Below are 15,395 nucleotides of genomic sequence, written 5' to 3'. Positions count from 1 at the left end.
GAGGCAGTCAGCTCTAAAGGTTTAATGCAATTAGATGCTCTAGCCAGGTTACCTTTCAAAGAATTCAACTCCTGTTATTACAATGACTTCTATTTCAAAAGTCTCCAATTTTCCTTCCTATATAAAAGAAGGTCTTTATAATACGACAATATATGTAGTAATTTTCATCAAAATATAGGAAAGGATACATTCCAGTAGAGACCATTATTGCTGTTAGAAATGTCTTTGGTAACTGAGAAATGAGATGTAACATCTAGAAAGCTACCAAAAGGTGAGGTTCTTCAGCTAGGAGAAGGAGAGCAGCAGACATGTTTTATGGGTGAGACGGAACTGTCTAGTTGGTTGACTCAGAAATAAGCATTTTTTTTTCAGACAGACAGACCTAGTATCTTAGAGGAATGTCACAGAAGGGCATCAGGTGCTCAGTGGAACAGCTAAGAGTCTCGTTATCAGAGTCCTTCAGACATAATGACATTATAAGATTTTTCTAGGTGATGTTTCAGGTTGAGGGTCCAGGTCACTGACTTTTAAATCCACATTGAAAATCAGAACTAGGTGTAAATCAGTATTATAAACCTCATACTAAAGGGGGATAACAAGAAACATAACAAAGTTAAGAGAGGGTTAACACCTTCAACACAGAGTCAAAGTAGCTCAGATGCTAGCCTCAGAGTTAGACTATTTGCAATACTTGACAGGTAAGGAAAACAAAAGAAAAAAAACAACCAACCAACCAACCAAACAAACAAAAAAAACACAGCAAAATCAAGAACCACTGTGGGATGCCATAGCTAGCACAAGGAAGGGACTACACCTTTAGAGGCTAACAGCAGTGGTACCCAGAGCCATGCAACTAATCTGGCACCAGCAGTCAGTTCCTGGGAAGGTGTGAGAGAAGACAGAGAGGAGTGGAGCTCAGCTTTGGCCAGCAACACTCCATTTATAGCATGCTGAGTTTTCAAATTAGCAAACTGAACATGCTTGTGCCTTTTGAAAAGTTTATTAGAGGAGGGGAGAATGTGCTCTTACAAGGAAAATAATGGAAAACCATGGTGTTCAGGCACCTTGGTGTGTAGGATTTTTCTCTAGTCATTCAAGATGTTGAAGTTTTAGGACAAGCCTAACAGAAAAGTGTAGCTGTGCATTAAAAGAGTCCAGATACATGAAACAAAGGCAAGAATCCTTCCAGTAATAAGCACAAGGCAGCTGTGCTCTCATAAGAAGCCAAAACAAAGTGCTAGAGACTGGTTTAACAAAGATCAAGACAAATAGCTGCTGATCAACTAGAAAAAGAGACTAGATTTGGGCAGGCCATGTCACAGTTGGGGTACAGCAGTTTTATTTACACTTCTACATGGAATTAGTTCTCTAGTTCTCTCTTTGTTAGTCAAGCTGTTTATTTGACTCTTGGTTTTCTCATTGGCCCAAAGAAAGCTCAGGTGATGCGTTAACTGCTAGTCCCATAGTCTGCGCTGGAGGAGGCACAGGTTTCCTCACTCTCCAGGCTGTTTCCGTCAGCGTTGTTGGCCCGTTTCTCCTTCTAGCAGTTGTCCTTTGGTCACTGTTGTCACTTCCACAGCCCAAATCCTGTTCTAAATACCTCCAAAGCACTCATATAATGTCCCTACTGGCTAGCATTAATGCCAGTTCTTCCAGCATCTGCATCTCCCACAGTCACTTGATGCATTTTGTGCTTAGTCACTCAGGTTCCTTTACTCAGCCTGTATTTTAACTAGCAGCAAATCTAACACTGACCTGTTGCTAACAAAACAACAAAGGAAATCACTCCAGTAACTTAAATCACAGTTACCCTTTTATGTGTGTGTGTGTACCGTGCATGTATGCACAGGCTGGGTGCATTCGTTCCGTGGTCTGTCGCCTGGGAGGCTCGGCAGCCTTTAATTGCCTGGCGTGCACGAAGAGCGTGCGCTCACACTGCAAACACTGCCCACATCATTGGTTCACTGCACACTTAATTTCTCCCTGCGAAGCATTCGGAGATTTCACAGTCTGCATATCCTCCTTCTAAGACAGCACAGATCTCTTCTGCAGACCTTTGAGGGACTAATGAGCAAGATGTCTCCAGTTTAATAATTAGCTGCTTATCAGCCATACTCTACAGCTCCCTGCTAGTTCAGCTGCTCAGCTGCAGTAATTAGACAGCCCACATTTCAGTCTTTCAGAGCACTGCCATAGACAGAAAGTTTCACTGTTCCCGAGACACAGAAACGATGGGACTTTCTGGCAATTTTAGACATCGCTTGAATGACTAATAGAGATACCCTGCTTTCTGTATTATTCATTGCAGCCTTACAGCTCCCCATTCTAGATTTTGTCTCATGCACTTGGCTGTCAATATGTGCCATCACCAGTACCCCAGTGTCCAGATGTTATCTGAAAGCTTCTTTATTTGCATCATTCAGACAGTCAAAAAACATGTATTCATGCTCTCTCTGATTCAGAGTGTAAGTAAAGTGGGTAGTGTGATTTTTCAGTCACTAGTCCTTCTCAAGCAGCAAGAAAATCAGGCCAATGAACATATGCTGTCTCTGCTTCACACAGTAAAAGGCTTGCCTGTGTGTCTGAACTCCCAGTTTTTACTACTTAGCAACAGCTTGCGTACTCACAGATTTCATTAGGTAAGTATCTGACATGCAGAAACCTATAGAGTATGAAAAAGAGACTTTTTTGTTCCAGTTTACCAGTCACCCATGATAGATATTGTTCAGTGAATACAACTAGAAGGGAAAAAATCTCCTAAACCAGGCTTAGTTAGATACTTCATTTTCTAAAATATTTCAATGAAATATCAAATACTGTTAATTAAAAATGGTTCTCCAGGTCCAACGCTGATCCTTCTGCCAGCTACCCTGTCTGTCCATTTATACTGCAAAGCTATGCACTCATGCCAAGCCATGGCTCTTTTCATCTCCACACAATGCAGGCTTAAGAGGATATGTTGCTTCTAAGGAGAGCCACCACAATTTCACCTAAACGTTTAGAAGCAGTAAAAAAAAACATGATTTTTTTCATTTCCCAAAAGATAATGAGAAGCAACACCACTGCCCAACAGGCTGTTATATGCTGCACATACACCTGTGAGTAAGTTCACCCCCAGGGCCTTGGTCCAGTCTGGATGGCTGAGGCTCCCAGGACTAATGGCCACCACAGGGTGCTCTGAGCCATGGTGTAGACAGCCGTGGTCTGTATCAGTCAGTTCACGTACCACTGCATCCCAGACAGAAGTGGGCTAACCCTATAAGACAGGGTAAATTCTTCTTTTAATTATTTTTTTTTAATTTTTTTTTCTCCCTGAAACAAACACTAAGAGCAAGGCATTATTTAGGTATGTGATGATTATATGATACTCTTCCCAGTAGAAAAGAACAAAAAAAAAAATCTACTGCTGCTGTATTAGGACTTGAACTGTTTGTACAAGGGGAGTTGAAGCACTTCATCATCTGACAGGCAAGACGCAGCGTTGCCTCTCACGCTGCCTCGTGCACAGACATATGCATGCAACCAGCACGTCTGGTAGCTGGACCAGGCTTACAACCTTACCAGCAGCCAAACCTCAGACCTCTCATGGTTTCTTCATCACTGGCTTCCATCTCCTGGTTCCTCAGTAGCCAACTTTCAGACCCTCTGTTCCTCCTCAGTATCTGGCCCAGGCTCGCAGCCACTTGGTCACTTGGCGCCTGTGCCTCTCGTCCTGTTTTTTGGCTAGTCTGTCTTGATATTTGCTACTGATTATGCACTGACATACGTACCCACACAATATGCACTCCAGTCTCTCCAGTTGCTGGCACATGGCCCCTGTGATCAGAGGTCCAAGAAGACCTCCGTACACACACATGCACACAGGGAAAGTCAGAAAAGGAGTTTAATGAGAAGACAGGGCAGGCTGCACTCATCAGGTGCAGGGTTTGGCCAGGCATGACCAACCCCTGTTTACATGTGATTAGCCTCATTCTTCCCCTTCTCTCTCTATTTTCCCACTCCTTTTATTCTCCAGAACAACTTGATCTCTTGTTTCTTCCCCTAGGCATGCCATGGTAAGCCTTGCACAATCCCGAGATGCTCTTCCCTACATCCTGAGGAGTCCCATAGCTCCTAGGCAGCACCCACCCTCAGTCTGCAAGATGCTCCAGAAAGCCTCTCCCATTTACTCACAGGTTACAGGTCTCACTCCCGGTCCATGAGGATCCACTGTGTGTGCTAAGATGTGCCCTCAGCCAGCTAACCCGACAGCATTCCCCAGCTTCAGCTATTTCATGGTGCAGCTGCAAGGGCTCCAGTTAATTTTAGTGGTGCAGTTTCAAAAGACTTTTATGTTTACCACACATGTAAATGTTTTTATAAAATCAGTTTAGAGAGTTTATGGAGTGTTTCAGGCTGTTGCAGAACTGTAAGATGTAAACAGGAGTTTTATCTTGGGCTCTGTGCAGTTTATGCATTTGATTAGACAACTGTGAAAGCAAAGTTTGGATGCTTTTCATCTGGATTGTAAGAGGAAAAGTGAACAGCCAGCATTAGCTGTACAGAAGGAGCTTCCACAATTCTGTGGGGTAAGGTTTTATAGGCAGTTAGGTTACAAATAGTGCCAGAGCATGCCAAACATCTGTTCAAAGAACTTCATGTGAATTAAGCTGTTCCACAACAAACCAGTGACTTCATTTGTCTTTGCTTCTTGGTTTGGTAGAGTGATGGATTTTCATTCAGATTTTTTTTTTTGGTTTGTTTTTGTTTTGTTTTCTGGGGTTGTTTTTGAGCATAAGGAAAAGAAGGCTGCACAGATTACTCTTTTAAAGATTCTCTTAAACAAGATGCATACAGAATTCATGGTATTACACTTTATGTCACCTGCAGTAAAGGGAAAGACCAGCTCATTTTCATTCCTCAGCTCACTCTCAAGTTATTCTACAGTGTTTCCAGATGAACAGGTAGCATGAGATAGAAAGCTTTAGTAGATAGCCCAGCCTATGGGGCTTCCTCGGTGGTGTCCAGAGGGTCAGTGCTCCCTGCAAAGGATTTTGGAGACCCTCGTGTGTCCCCTTACTGCTTTTTTCCATCTCTGAAGCCCCTTGCTCCTCACCCTGCCCGTTATTTCCTCCTCCTGAGGTTGCACCAGGACGTCCTGGAGGTGGCAGTGTCCTATATGGAGGTGGAGACCAGCTCTCCCCGTTACTGGCTGTCGCAAAGTACAGTCTGTTGAACCTCTTAGTGGAGAAAGATTTCACATGCATAAGCATAAACTGCTGCTAAAACTGTTGGTAATGTGAACATCTGGAGTGCTCTGGAGATCTGTAGATCCCTGCTAGAAAATCCTAGGTGCTCTGGTTAAGAATTTTATTTCATTTAAAAATTGGAAGAAAAATATCTGCAAAAATAGGTTGATACACAATGCTGCTGTCCCAAATTCACATCCAAAGAGGATGGATGGAAAGTTTCTCCTTACATTCTTAATGTATTTGTAATGACTTTCAGCCTTCTGTCTTCTCTTTATTCATCAACACAACAGAGGCCAGTTCCAAACCTGTCCTACCTCACTTCCCTCTAAGTAACAGTTCAAAAATTGTGCAATAATCCACCTGAACAGACAAGAGGATCCACTTTATAGAAGAAGCATGGGTTGGGTCATCTTGTATAATTAATTACAGAAAATTACCAGATTCTCCCCGTGAACCCTCATTCTCACACTGAACTGCCTCAGGCCGTTTTTACTCCTCCAAATGACCAGGCATGAATGGATACAGAGATAATGAGCATTTTTCATTGAAATTGCATAGAATAACCACCATGTAAATCTCATAACAAATGCCACAGGTGTTCAAAGCTTGTCTGCGTGACTCCATACATGAGTATTCAGGGCAGAGCCACCAGTCCTCACAGTCCTAGTGCTGATGCTTCACTACAAGACAGATTTTCTGGACTCTCTTCAGGAAGGAAGGATTCAGTGGGAACCTCCTCAGGTGCTACATGTTCTAACCTCTTCCCTAGCATTTGTAAAAGAGAGATTAATGGATAATTTTTAAGGCTTATCACTCCTGATTATTTTTCTCTGAATCATTCCAACCACGCTCATGTAATGCAATGAACTGACACGACTTTATTTTTCAGCATCACCTACTTGAAGTTCTGTTTACCCATGGCTGTGAATCTCACGCTTCCAGTACTCCTTCTCTCACATTCCTTGTCACTTCCCTCCGTTTCTTCTGGGGTGTCCCTCTGCTCCAATGTTGTTCGGAAAGGCAGAATAAAATCCGCTTGTCCAGGGGACAGGTCAGGAAATGTGGCATCAATATACTTTTGAAAAGCTTGTCTTGTTGCTTGTATTTCACTTTCCAGGCTGTCCTTCCACGCTGTCATCTTTTCCAGCTTTTGCATGAGAGTCTTTACCTGATCTTCTGCTGCTTTCAGCGTAGCCATCACTCTTTCCAGCTCATCAAGATGTAGGATCTCTGCTTCTTTGAGCTGCTTTTCAATCTCAATCTGATTCTCTTTTTGTTTGATGCTCAGGGCAATATTCATCTCATTACATTTTTCTTTGTTTAACTGATCTATTCTCGTACGATATAGTGCCTCAGCTAACATGCTTTCTTCTTTGAGTTGCTCTAGGTGCTTTCTATTAAAAAAAAAAAAAAGGAAGAGAAAAATGGTAGAGAACACCTGCTATTAAATATTATTAAAATGAAAACAATTTAAGTCTATTCCAAAAACCTTTCTTATTCAACTACAAATATACATGAAATCAGAACTTGTGTAACAAAACAGTATAAAAGAATGACACTAGTAATATAGAGAAAGGTAGCTGGGTATCCAGCTGCAGAAGATTCTGTTTCTGCAAGTGTCTCCAGTGATATTTTAACCACGACTACTTCCGAATGAAAAATGTAAGTTAAAGGCCTAGTATTTCATGCTTCATTCAGGTCTCTCTTTGAGCTGGCATTTAAGTTCACACTAATTTTCAAATAGAGATTTAGCAATTCTGCCCCCAGGGTAAAAATGCTGTTTGAAGTAAAATCTAAGAGCTGATTTCTAGACTACAGATTCATCCATAACTTTGATTAGGTTGTACTGACAACATCTTTCTACGAGCAGGTCAGTAATAAAGGGCAGAAAGTATAAGCCAAAATATTATGGGTGCTGTTCACCAGAGCTGGCGTTCTACTAACATGAGAATTAGAGGCTAGCTAAGTTTATGCAGAATGTGATTTATCCCTGTCAGGAAGGGCGGGTGTTAATAGTGAAAATGAAGGTACTATGTAGTGGTTCAAAATTTGAGTGTGACTCTGTCCAGAAAAAGAAAATAAAGCATCTTAAAATGGAACACCCTGGAAGAACCGATCTTTTCACTATGAAACTATAGTTATTTTGTCATTTGCTCTCTCAAAAATGAAATGCATTCATTTTTGTGTATTGGGGTGTATTACTATTATGAAATCAAAACCGTTTGATTCACATAACTTTTTCTATATTTGTATATTCTGCTCCACCCTGCAGATCTCCTTACAAACACTTTTTTCTCTCCAGTTTTGCATAGATGTCCTGAATGGCACAACAGGCCCATGACTGATTTCCAATGACTGCAAATCAGCCATAAAAAACAAAACTTTGGGGTCCTCAATTTGATTTAGGATACTTGCATTTAGGAACAAAGTATGTTTTACTTGTACATGGAGTCAGTGAGGCAGAGGGAGCCTAGGACTCTTGCTAGTCACTTGATATTTCCAAATAGTTTTTTTCTAAGGAGTCTATTGATCTTTTCCTAGAAGATCTGCTACACAGATGGAATTTTTGTTGTTTCCTTTAGCGCATCTACCAGCCGAGTCAGGGGAAACACTAAGAGCACCTGTGCTGCCTGGCTGCTTCGTTCAGTGCCGCCTCCCGCTCCTGCTTCCTGGCTTCTGCCACTGCTTGAATCTTCTCCTGTGCGCACTCCATCAGGGCACACCGAAGCCTGTGCGCCATGCGCTGCTCTGCAGCTTCAGCCTCCCTCCTCTGCTGCTCCTCCATGTACTGCTGCATCTCTACCTTCGCCTTCCTCACCGCTTCCTTGAGCAAAGTGAAAAGTAGATGTGAGCAACAGGATTGTTCAGTTGTCTTCAAGCAAAGCTCAGCAGAACAACAGCCTTCAGGAAAACATTACGGGGCACTTGCAGTGACTTGTTGCAGGGTCTTAGCTTAAGAGTGGCCAGAGCTTAGTCAGCAGCTCAGGACTGTGGTGTAACAGAGGTAACTGATACCATCTCCTGGGAGTTTTGTGTGGGGGTATCCACAGTAACTAACACACTGCAATACGTGAGCCCTGAATAAAATTTTGGAGCTATTTTTAAACTGTTTTTAAATATTCAGGTATCTTTATGACTGCCTGTTGCCAGTTCCAGAAGTGAAAACTGCCATTTTAGTACCATGCTTTCTACAAAACTTCCCCATCGCATGCCCTCTGCTTCCACGCAGCCCCCCCTCACCCCATCAGTCCCATTGGATATCTGCGTAACACCTTGCTTGGCATTACTAAGTGCTTCTCTGCATCTTTGATCTCCAGCAAACAGGACACTAACGCTCTTGCTCTGTCCTTACGAGCATCGTTCCACATCATCCATGCTTTCTGCTTAAGGCAGTAAAAGGCACTGATGTATTTTCTTCAGAAGCTCACGTGGCTGGTGACGTGGTTTAGTGAGATGGAGAAGGATTCCAGTCTTTCGTATGCCTGCCAGCAAGACACTGCTTGGGTTGGTAAATAGAGGGGTGACAACACTATTAGGTGGTCTGGAAGGACATACATACATGGGGAATCTCAGACAGCTCAGCCTATTTCAGTGTGCCTCTGTTGCCGTGATAGACTGTGCCAAACCCACAAGTGACCTTGCCTACACATAAAAATGCTTCCATCACGCTTTGAGACAAGTTGTTGGCTATTTGCTTAGGTGGATGCTGAGTAAATTTTCTGCCGTCGCCTCTGCGAGCTACAAGCAGTTAGCTCACAGCTAAAAAGAACTGCAAGAAAGACAAACCACCAACTCTGAAACACCTTGTCATTACTTCAGTTACGTCTGGTTTTTCTTTTGTTTCAGATGTAGAATTCTGCCTCTGCTCTGCACTTGAGCTAGTATTTTTTTCCCGTACAAATAGTACATGTTCAAACCCTGAGCACTAAGGTCTACAAAGATATGTAATAGGCTTATGGCAAGTAACTGAATGGTTAAACACGAGGAACCGAGCCTCTGCCAACTATTGTTGGCAGATGCTGTGACAGCAAAAGACAGAGCTGCCTTGGAAAGCAGCTCCATAAAAAGAACTCTGCCAGAAACTTAAGACCACTGTAAACCTCGCTGCTTTTTCTCTTGAAATGCCAAGCACACTGCTTTGACTGTCTGCAGCATAAACAGCTAGCTGTTTAGAAACTTGCATACGATAAAATTCCGAAGGAAAACGCTCCAGCGAGCGATTCCCTGGGGGCACCTCATCCGCTGGCGGGATGGCAGGTGCTGAGCAGTGCCTGGCCGAGGAGCGCACGGATGCTGTGTGTGTCTTTGAGTCTTCTCTCAGATGTCCAAAGAGCCATATAAAGCATGTGCTAAGTGTATATAGAAATACAAAGCTGCACTTGGTGTGCTTAATTTAGAAATATACATATGCTAGCAGTTTTCCTTCTCCTCCACACCATTTGGGCTCCAAGTTCAGTAAATCAGATAAATATCTAGCTTTATGGGCACAAAGCTTCAGAACAGAGTTAAAGTTAAGCCTGTATTTAACTGCCCTTAAAACATGCACCTCATCAGCTTCAGCAGCTAGGGCAGTATGGGGAATTTCCAACAAGGCCCACAAACTTCATTCAATAAAAAAAAATGTGGAACACGCTGAAAGTGAACTAAAAATCCAGCTAGCCCAAGCTCACATCCCATCTGGCACAAAGGAAACCCAGTCATCTTTCAGGCCAACCACTTCACCTGACGTTGGAGTTGAAATGAATGAAGGTCTTGGTTATGGCAAGCATAAGAAATACATATATTTTAACATGGAATGACATTCCTGGTTGTCCAAAAAATGATTTTGTCGTGCTGGCTATTTCCGAGGTAATAAAAGCAAACTGGTTCATACCCTTATTTCCTTTCCAAGTTTTTGTTTAAGGTCTTGTACAAATGTACTGTGGTTAGCGGCTGCCTCTTTGAGAGCTTTATCCACTGCATCTTCTTTGTGCATTTCAGCCTTCAAAAGAAGTTATTATGTAAGTAAGTATAGCTGTTCGTGCTCTATTAATGTCCTATTAAGATAAAGCAGAGGTTATGTAATCAATAGTTCTGTATTTTCTCTTTAAAAAATCAGGGCAAGTTGAATTTAAAACCAGACAGCAAAACGCATTTTGGCCCCTCTGGCAGTTTAATCAGAGCATCACATTTAACGTTTTAATGTCTTGTTAAAATGTGCTCAATAGCAATAGCATTGAGCTGCCACAGTATTACCACCATTCGTATATATATAACACAAAGGGCAGTTTCCGAATCTTACACGGCACCGTGGGGAACAGCGTTACCAACCATTGACTTTTGTGCTCTTTAAAGGCCATTTTCTGGCCAGATGTAAAATTTGGTGTTGATTCAAAGTAGGCTTTGTTGCGATCGGAAACTGGGGAAATACGTGCACAGAGAAATCTGTGAGCAAAGGATGAGCAGAAATTAACGACAGCTCTGTAGGGGTGACCTCAGAGATCTTTATTAACTGTCTTTATGCTACAGCAATTATTCCAAAGAATAGTTGTCATTTAAGCGACAACAGTGCAATTTAATTTACCTGAGACCAAAGTTCAGCCTTCATTTTTTCTATGCGCTCTTGTATCTCTGCTTCCTTCCTTTCATGCTGCTCTTGTTGAATGCTCGCTCCAATCTCTGTACAACCCACAGAAACGAATCATGCTCAGTGAACAAATGAATGCTGAAAACTCTGCCCTAGCCCCTTTGGTCCCACAGATAAACACTAAGAGGCTAAAACACACGCAGTTCCCTTTCACATATATTTAAGTAGAGGTAAAAAACATATTATTGCTTATGCAGTTCTATAAATGTAATTACAGAAGTTAGGTTTTAACAAAGGGCCTTACCCATGGAGTCAGGATAGGAAACGTGAAAAGACGTAGGTCCTTGGCACAGGACTTCAGAATAATTCAATCTTCTTTCTGAAGGTGCTAATTTGAACCTCTCAAAGCTGAGGAAGGTGCTCAGGTGCCTTCATGCCACCGTTGGGGCACATGACAGATATTCCAAGGTGGGCATTTTTTAGGTGTTTGGAACAGGGCATGCACATACAAAACTCCCCCTCTGTCTTTGGGGCTGCTGTGCTCATCCAAGACAAGACCCAAGGAAGGCCCAGGCCAGTGCTGCGGGAACACAGCGAATCCCTTCTGGAAAGGGGAGCGGAGCAGCATGGAAGCGTGCCAAGCTGCTTCACAGGGTCCAAGACACGGATTGCTTCCTTTAGCAACATGGACGGAGTCTAAGTAAAATACCAGCACCACCATCTCTTCCTGTGGACACGCTGTGCAAGAAAGTAGGTAGCTCTGCTAACTCATTTCAAAGAATGATCTTCAGCACCAGTCGCTGCCCACAAGAGGAGAAGCTGCTGCAGGGGGAAGTGGATCAAGTCGACTTTCTGCAACCCCAAACTCCCTCCCCAAAAGTGGGATTTCAGATTCTCCCCTCCTACTCAGTGCCTGGCCTGAGCACTGCTTTGGATCCCATTCTCCGTCCTTGGCGGGGCTAAGAGTCACACATTCTTACCCTGCGTTATTAGGAGAATGAAGAAGAGCCAGAGCCACAATGAGACCAGGCTCTCAAACAGCCACTGGAGGGCTGAGTTTGACGTCAGTCTTCTTCCCTACTCCACTTCTTGGGTGGACACAGTCCTTTTGTGGAGCTCACACGAAGTACACGCAAAATGGTAGCCGGACGGGACAAAGGGGCCAAGTGACTGAAATCAGCAAACTGAACAAGTCCAACAACGCAGAAATCAGAACGAGCATGCTGGGCCCTGGCTGCATTGCTTTGCCCCAGTCCATTACGTTAAGCAGTAGTGAGAAAATAAGAAGACTTTCTGTGGCCTTCTGGACGTGTTTTACATTGTGTGTGTCAACACAGGGCTGAGGCCTTGTCTCCTGAGGCATGTCCGGCATTCACCCAGTCCCTGGGGCTCTCACTACATGGATCGATGATTTCTTGGCATTGTTTAAAGTACAAACCCAGCATACTCCTCTTGCACCACGTTAATTAAAATGCACAATATAATTCCTACAAAACTTTATACCAGGGATCAGAAACCTCTATGATAATTAGGTAATTATGATAATTTTTTATTTTTTAAGTTGTGCTCATGTTTAAGTTGTGCAATGTGTAACATACAACACAGAGATTTAGGATGATAGCTATGCTAAAACTAGCAGGATGAAAGATATTTTTGGTCATTATTCCATCGATACCAACGGGAAACTCTTTGTTGCCGTAAATACAGTTTGAACCCGGCCTCTTTAGAGGCTCAAGCTATGGTCAGCAGCCAGAATCAGGTACAAGAAGTTAGGATTCAGGATAAAATATCCCAGGTGTGTCCTGTTGAAGGATGAGAGGATGATCTTTGCAAATGCCAGATAGGCGTAGCTCTTTCCCAAGTACGCAAGCTTTGGAAAACATTTGCTAAGTCTTAGAGCGAATTCTATTCTGCACTTCATTATGCACAAATCTGAGTGCGTTCATGCACCACATGGCAGCTGACCCCGCCTCCCTCTGAACACGCAGCATTGATTTATATTCAGGTCGGTGCAGTTTCCTTATCAAGATTTGGGTGCCTTCATGACTCTCAAAAACATGTGGATACTGCCACACTTTGAGTTTTCCTAAATCTGAGCTCGCGAGGAAAGGAATTCAGAAAGAAACTCACCCAGTATATCACGATGAGTGTAATACCGTGTCCTGAAGGGCTTATACTCCCGGATCCGATCAAAAGTAGCGTTAGAAGGCGGTGGTGGTATTATTTTTGAACATACAGCACAGCAAACAAAGGATTCCAGATCTGGACTTCTGATCATTGTGGTGTTCTAGGATTTTTCTGTAATACACTCACTAAAACGCCAGGACTCTGTTCCAGAGAGATCTCTTGCTTGCAAGCAAAACGCTTCTTGTTGCTACAGACAACACGCAAGCCGGGGAAGGGAGACAAAATCACCGGCTGCTATTTCATATTATCTGAAGCGTTTGCCTCCAGATTCAGACTCGCACATGCTGAGAGCTCGGCGACACGCAGGTGATGCAGGCAGATGATGAGGGAGGCTTGTATGAGGTGACCCCTTCCAGCCCCGAGACGTAGCAACTGTTACCAGGCGGGACTCGGTGCTCACAAAGCTCCCGCACCGCTCGCAGCTCGGCAGCAGGGCTTTGTAGTGCATTTTTTTTTGTTGTCGAATTTCCACGATGCAACCCGTGTACTCGAAGGAGGTTTTAGGAGCAGAAGAATAGCCACTGCTTCAGATGTTTTAATCATAGCATGTTGCTGCCCTTACTGGTAAAGATGTGAAAGCACAGATGATGAGGGACTGCCAAAAAGCTGAAAAAGCCTCTGCCCAGGAAATCATTTTCTTGCAGTTCCTGTCAGGCCAGCTATCATCTCTTCTAAATATTTATTGTTATACTGAAAACTAAATTCAGAGGAACAGAGCAAAAGAGGCTGTATCGGTGCTGTTTACTTATCCTCCAGATGCATAAAGGGAACTGTCCTTTTAAAGTGAGCAAATTTTGTTACTGGTGTCGTTTTGTTTGGTGTATTTTTTTTTTGCTTAAATCCCAATTCACACATAGTTTTTATGTGTATAGATAGCATTAAGAGAGTCGCCTGTACAATACCTAACACGAATAAATACAGAGAAGATACTTATAAATATGAACACGTCTCAATATTCATCCCTCCTTCAGTCTGGCCACCTTGATCCTCATGCCTTCCTCTTTCACTTCCCTTTCTTCCCCCAGCAACTTCCAAGTCTGTATTCATTTCACGAAACAGAAGTCGGAATTTAAGAACCCAAATTCCACATTTTTGCCAAATATGAAAATCAGACAGACTGCGCTTTCTCACCATGAATCATCTGCAGGTAGAAGGATCAATGTGTTTTAAAAGCTTATAGAAAAACCCGTTAAAATGCTTTTTTTTTGTAGCATTGTTTTTGGAACGATTTAGTTAAATTCATGCAAATATACAAGACTCGTGAATTTTAATGATCTGAAGGGAGCTAAAATCCTGTGTAACCCTTCTTACAAGGTTAATTGTAACGATCCATCACATCCTACCCCCAAAACATATTCTACAGGCTATGCAGAGCATCCAGTGGTTCTGAGTATTTAATCAATTTACCAGGAAATTCTTTTACCCATCAAAAGGCAAGTAGTCTGCTTACCTGCAAGCTTTTGGATGTGCCCCAGAGCCTTGCTGTTGTGAGCCTTCTAGGCTCACAGAGGGGCTTTTAAAGGCTGTAAAATGCTTTTATATAGCTTCATCAAAGGCAGAGCTCGCTTCCCTTCCTGTGAAGGAAGCAGCTAAACCAAGGCCAAGCTGAACTTTGGATACTGGTAATTATAAAACACGGTCAGGAAGAAAAACAGAGAGGCTCAAAACAACGGATCTAGATGGAGATAGAGAAATCCCATAGAGCTACTGCTGTCCCTCAAGGCAGTCGGTCACCTTTTTGTTATCTTCAATAAAAAAAAAAACACTTTCCAAACAAACAAACAAAACAAAACAAAACACAAGCAACTCCCAGAATAGGAAAACAGATGCCCTTCACGTCTTCTTTCTTCTTTGGCCTGACAGAAGCCACCTTGGCCAGAAGGGTTCAACAAGGAGGCTCTCAAGTTCTTGGGTGCCCACGATGACAGTGTTAAATATGAGTTGCTGAATGGTAAAAAAGCAACCAGAACAGCAGTAAGGGTCTGAGGTGGAAAGGGCCCGGCCTGGCACACAGCCTCCACCACGTGCTCAGTATCTAGCAAATGGGATACTGCCGACGAAGTGTCTGACACACCAAAGTCGCTGGAGAAGCAGAGGAGAAGGCCTCAGCGCTGCAGCAGGAAAGTACCCACCCGTACAGTTTGCTCAAGGTGAAGGGAAGCAGGAAAGCTCATGCTGGGCCTCCTCACGTGCTAAGGAAATGCCACAACTACTACCTGCCCTGCAGCCATGCTCACAGAGGCACCATTTGATAAAGATCTCTATCAGACCTTGCTTGCTTTAAAATTATTTTACCTGCAACACTGTAATTATCAACTTTCAGCAGATGAAGAGACCAATTTTTGCTTTTCACACAATGCAGTATGTACTCCTGCTTAAAAAATAAAAGACAAACCCCACTTTCACTTAAA

The 15,395-nt window shown here is 43.0% G+C and overlaps 2 protein-coding genes across 13 annotated transcripts in view; one reads left to right on the top strand and one right to left on the bottom strand.

Moving 5' to 3' along the window:
• The window catches only part of GJB7 (gap junction protein beta 7), a 38,043-nt gene that overhangs the window by 4,497 nt on the left and 18,151 nt on the right, over positions 1–15,395 (top strand). The gene's annotated exons all lie outside the window — the stretch shown is intronic.
• LOC310896687 (uncharacterized protein C6orf163 homolog) lies at positions 374–15,389 on the bottom strand. Of its 3 annotated transcripts, XM_083829263.1 has the most exons (6): positions 14,435–15,389; positions 12,928–14,125; positions 10,795–10,889; positions 10,105–10,212; positions 7,853–8,055; positions 374–6,625 (listed from the first exon to the last, which is right to left on the bottom strand). In XM_083829263.1, the coding sequence occupies exons 2-6, from the start codon at positions 13,073–13,075 to the stop codon at positions 6,127–6,129; spliced, it is 1,053 nt and encodes a 350-aa protein (XP_083685389.1). In that variant the 5' UTR covers positions 13,076–14,125; positions 14,435–15,389; the 3' UTR covers positions 374–6,126. The 3 variants fall into 3 exon arrangements, with proteins under 3 accessions (XP_083685389.1, XP_083685390.1, XP_083685388.1); XM_083829264.1 differs by having other exon boundaries at positions 11,102–15,389; XM_083829262.1 differs by having other exon boundaries at positions 12,928–15,389.

This window comes from Anser anser (genome assembly GCF_964211835.1).
Source record: "Anser anser genome assembly, chromosome: 3".
Taxonomy (NCBI): Eukaryota; Metazoa; Chordata; class Aves; order Anseriformes; family Anatidae; genus Anser; species Anser anser.
The sequence above is the reverse complement of the archived record's forward strand: the minus strand, read 5'-3'. Positions and strand labels throughout refer to the sequence as shown.

What these genes read in the sequence shown, in the direction of transcription:
- LOC310896687 (XM_083829262.1), bottom strand. Translation starts at nt 13,075, where the DNA reads ATGATCAGAAGTCCAGATCTGGAATCCTTTGTTTGCTGTGCTGTATGT. An exon ending in AGGCTGAACTTTGGTCTCAG is followed by an intron (nt 10,213 to 10,794) that starts GTAAATTAAATT and finishes CTTCTTTTGAAG; the next exon opens with GCTGAAATGCACAAAGAAGA. An exon ending in AACTTGGAAAGGAAATAAGG is followed by an intron (nt 8,056 to 10,104) that starts GTATGAACCAGT and finishes ACTTTGCTCAAG; the next exon opens with GAAGCGGTGAGGAAGGCGAA.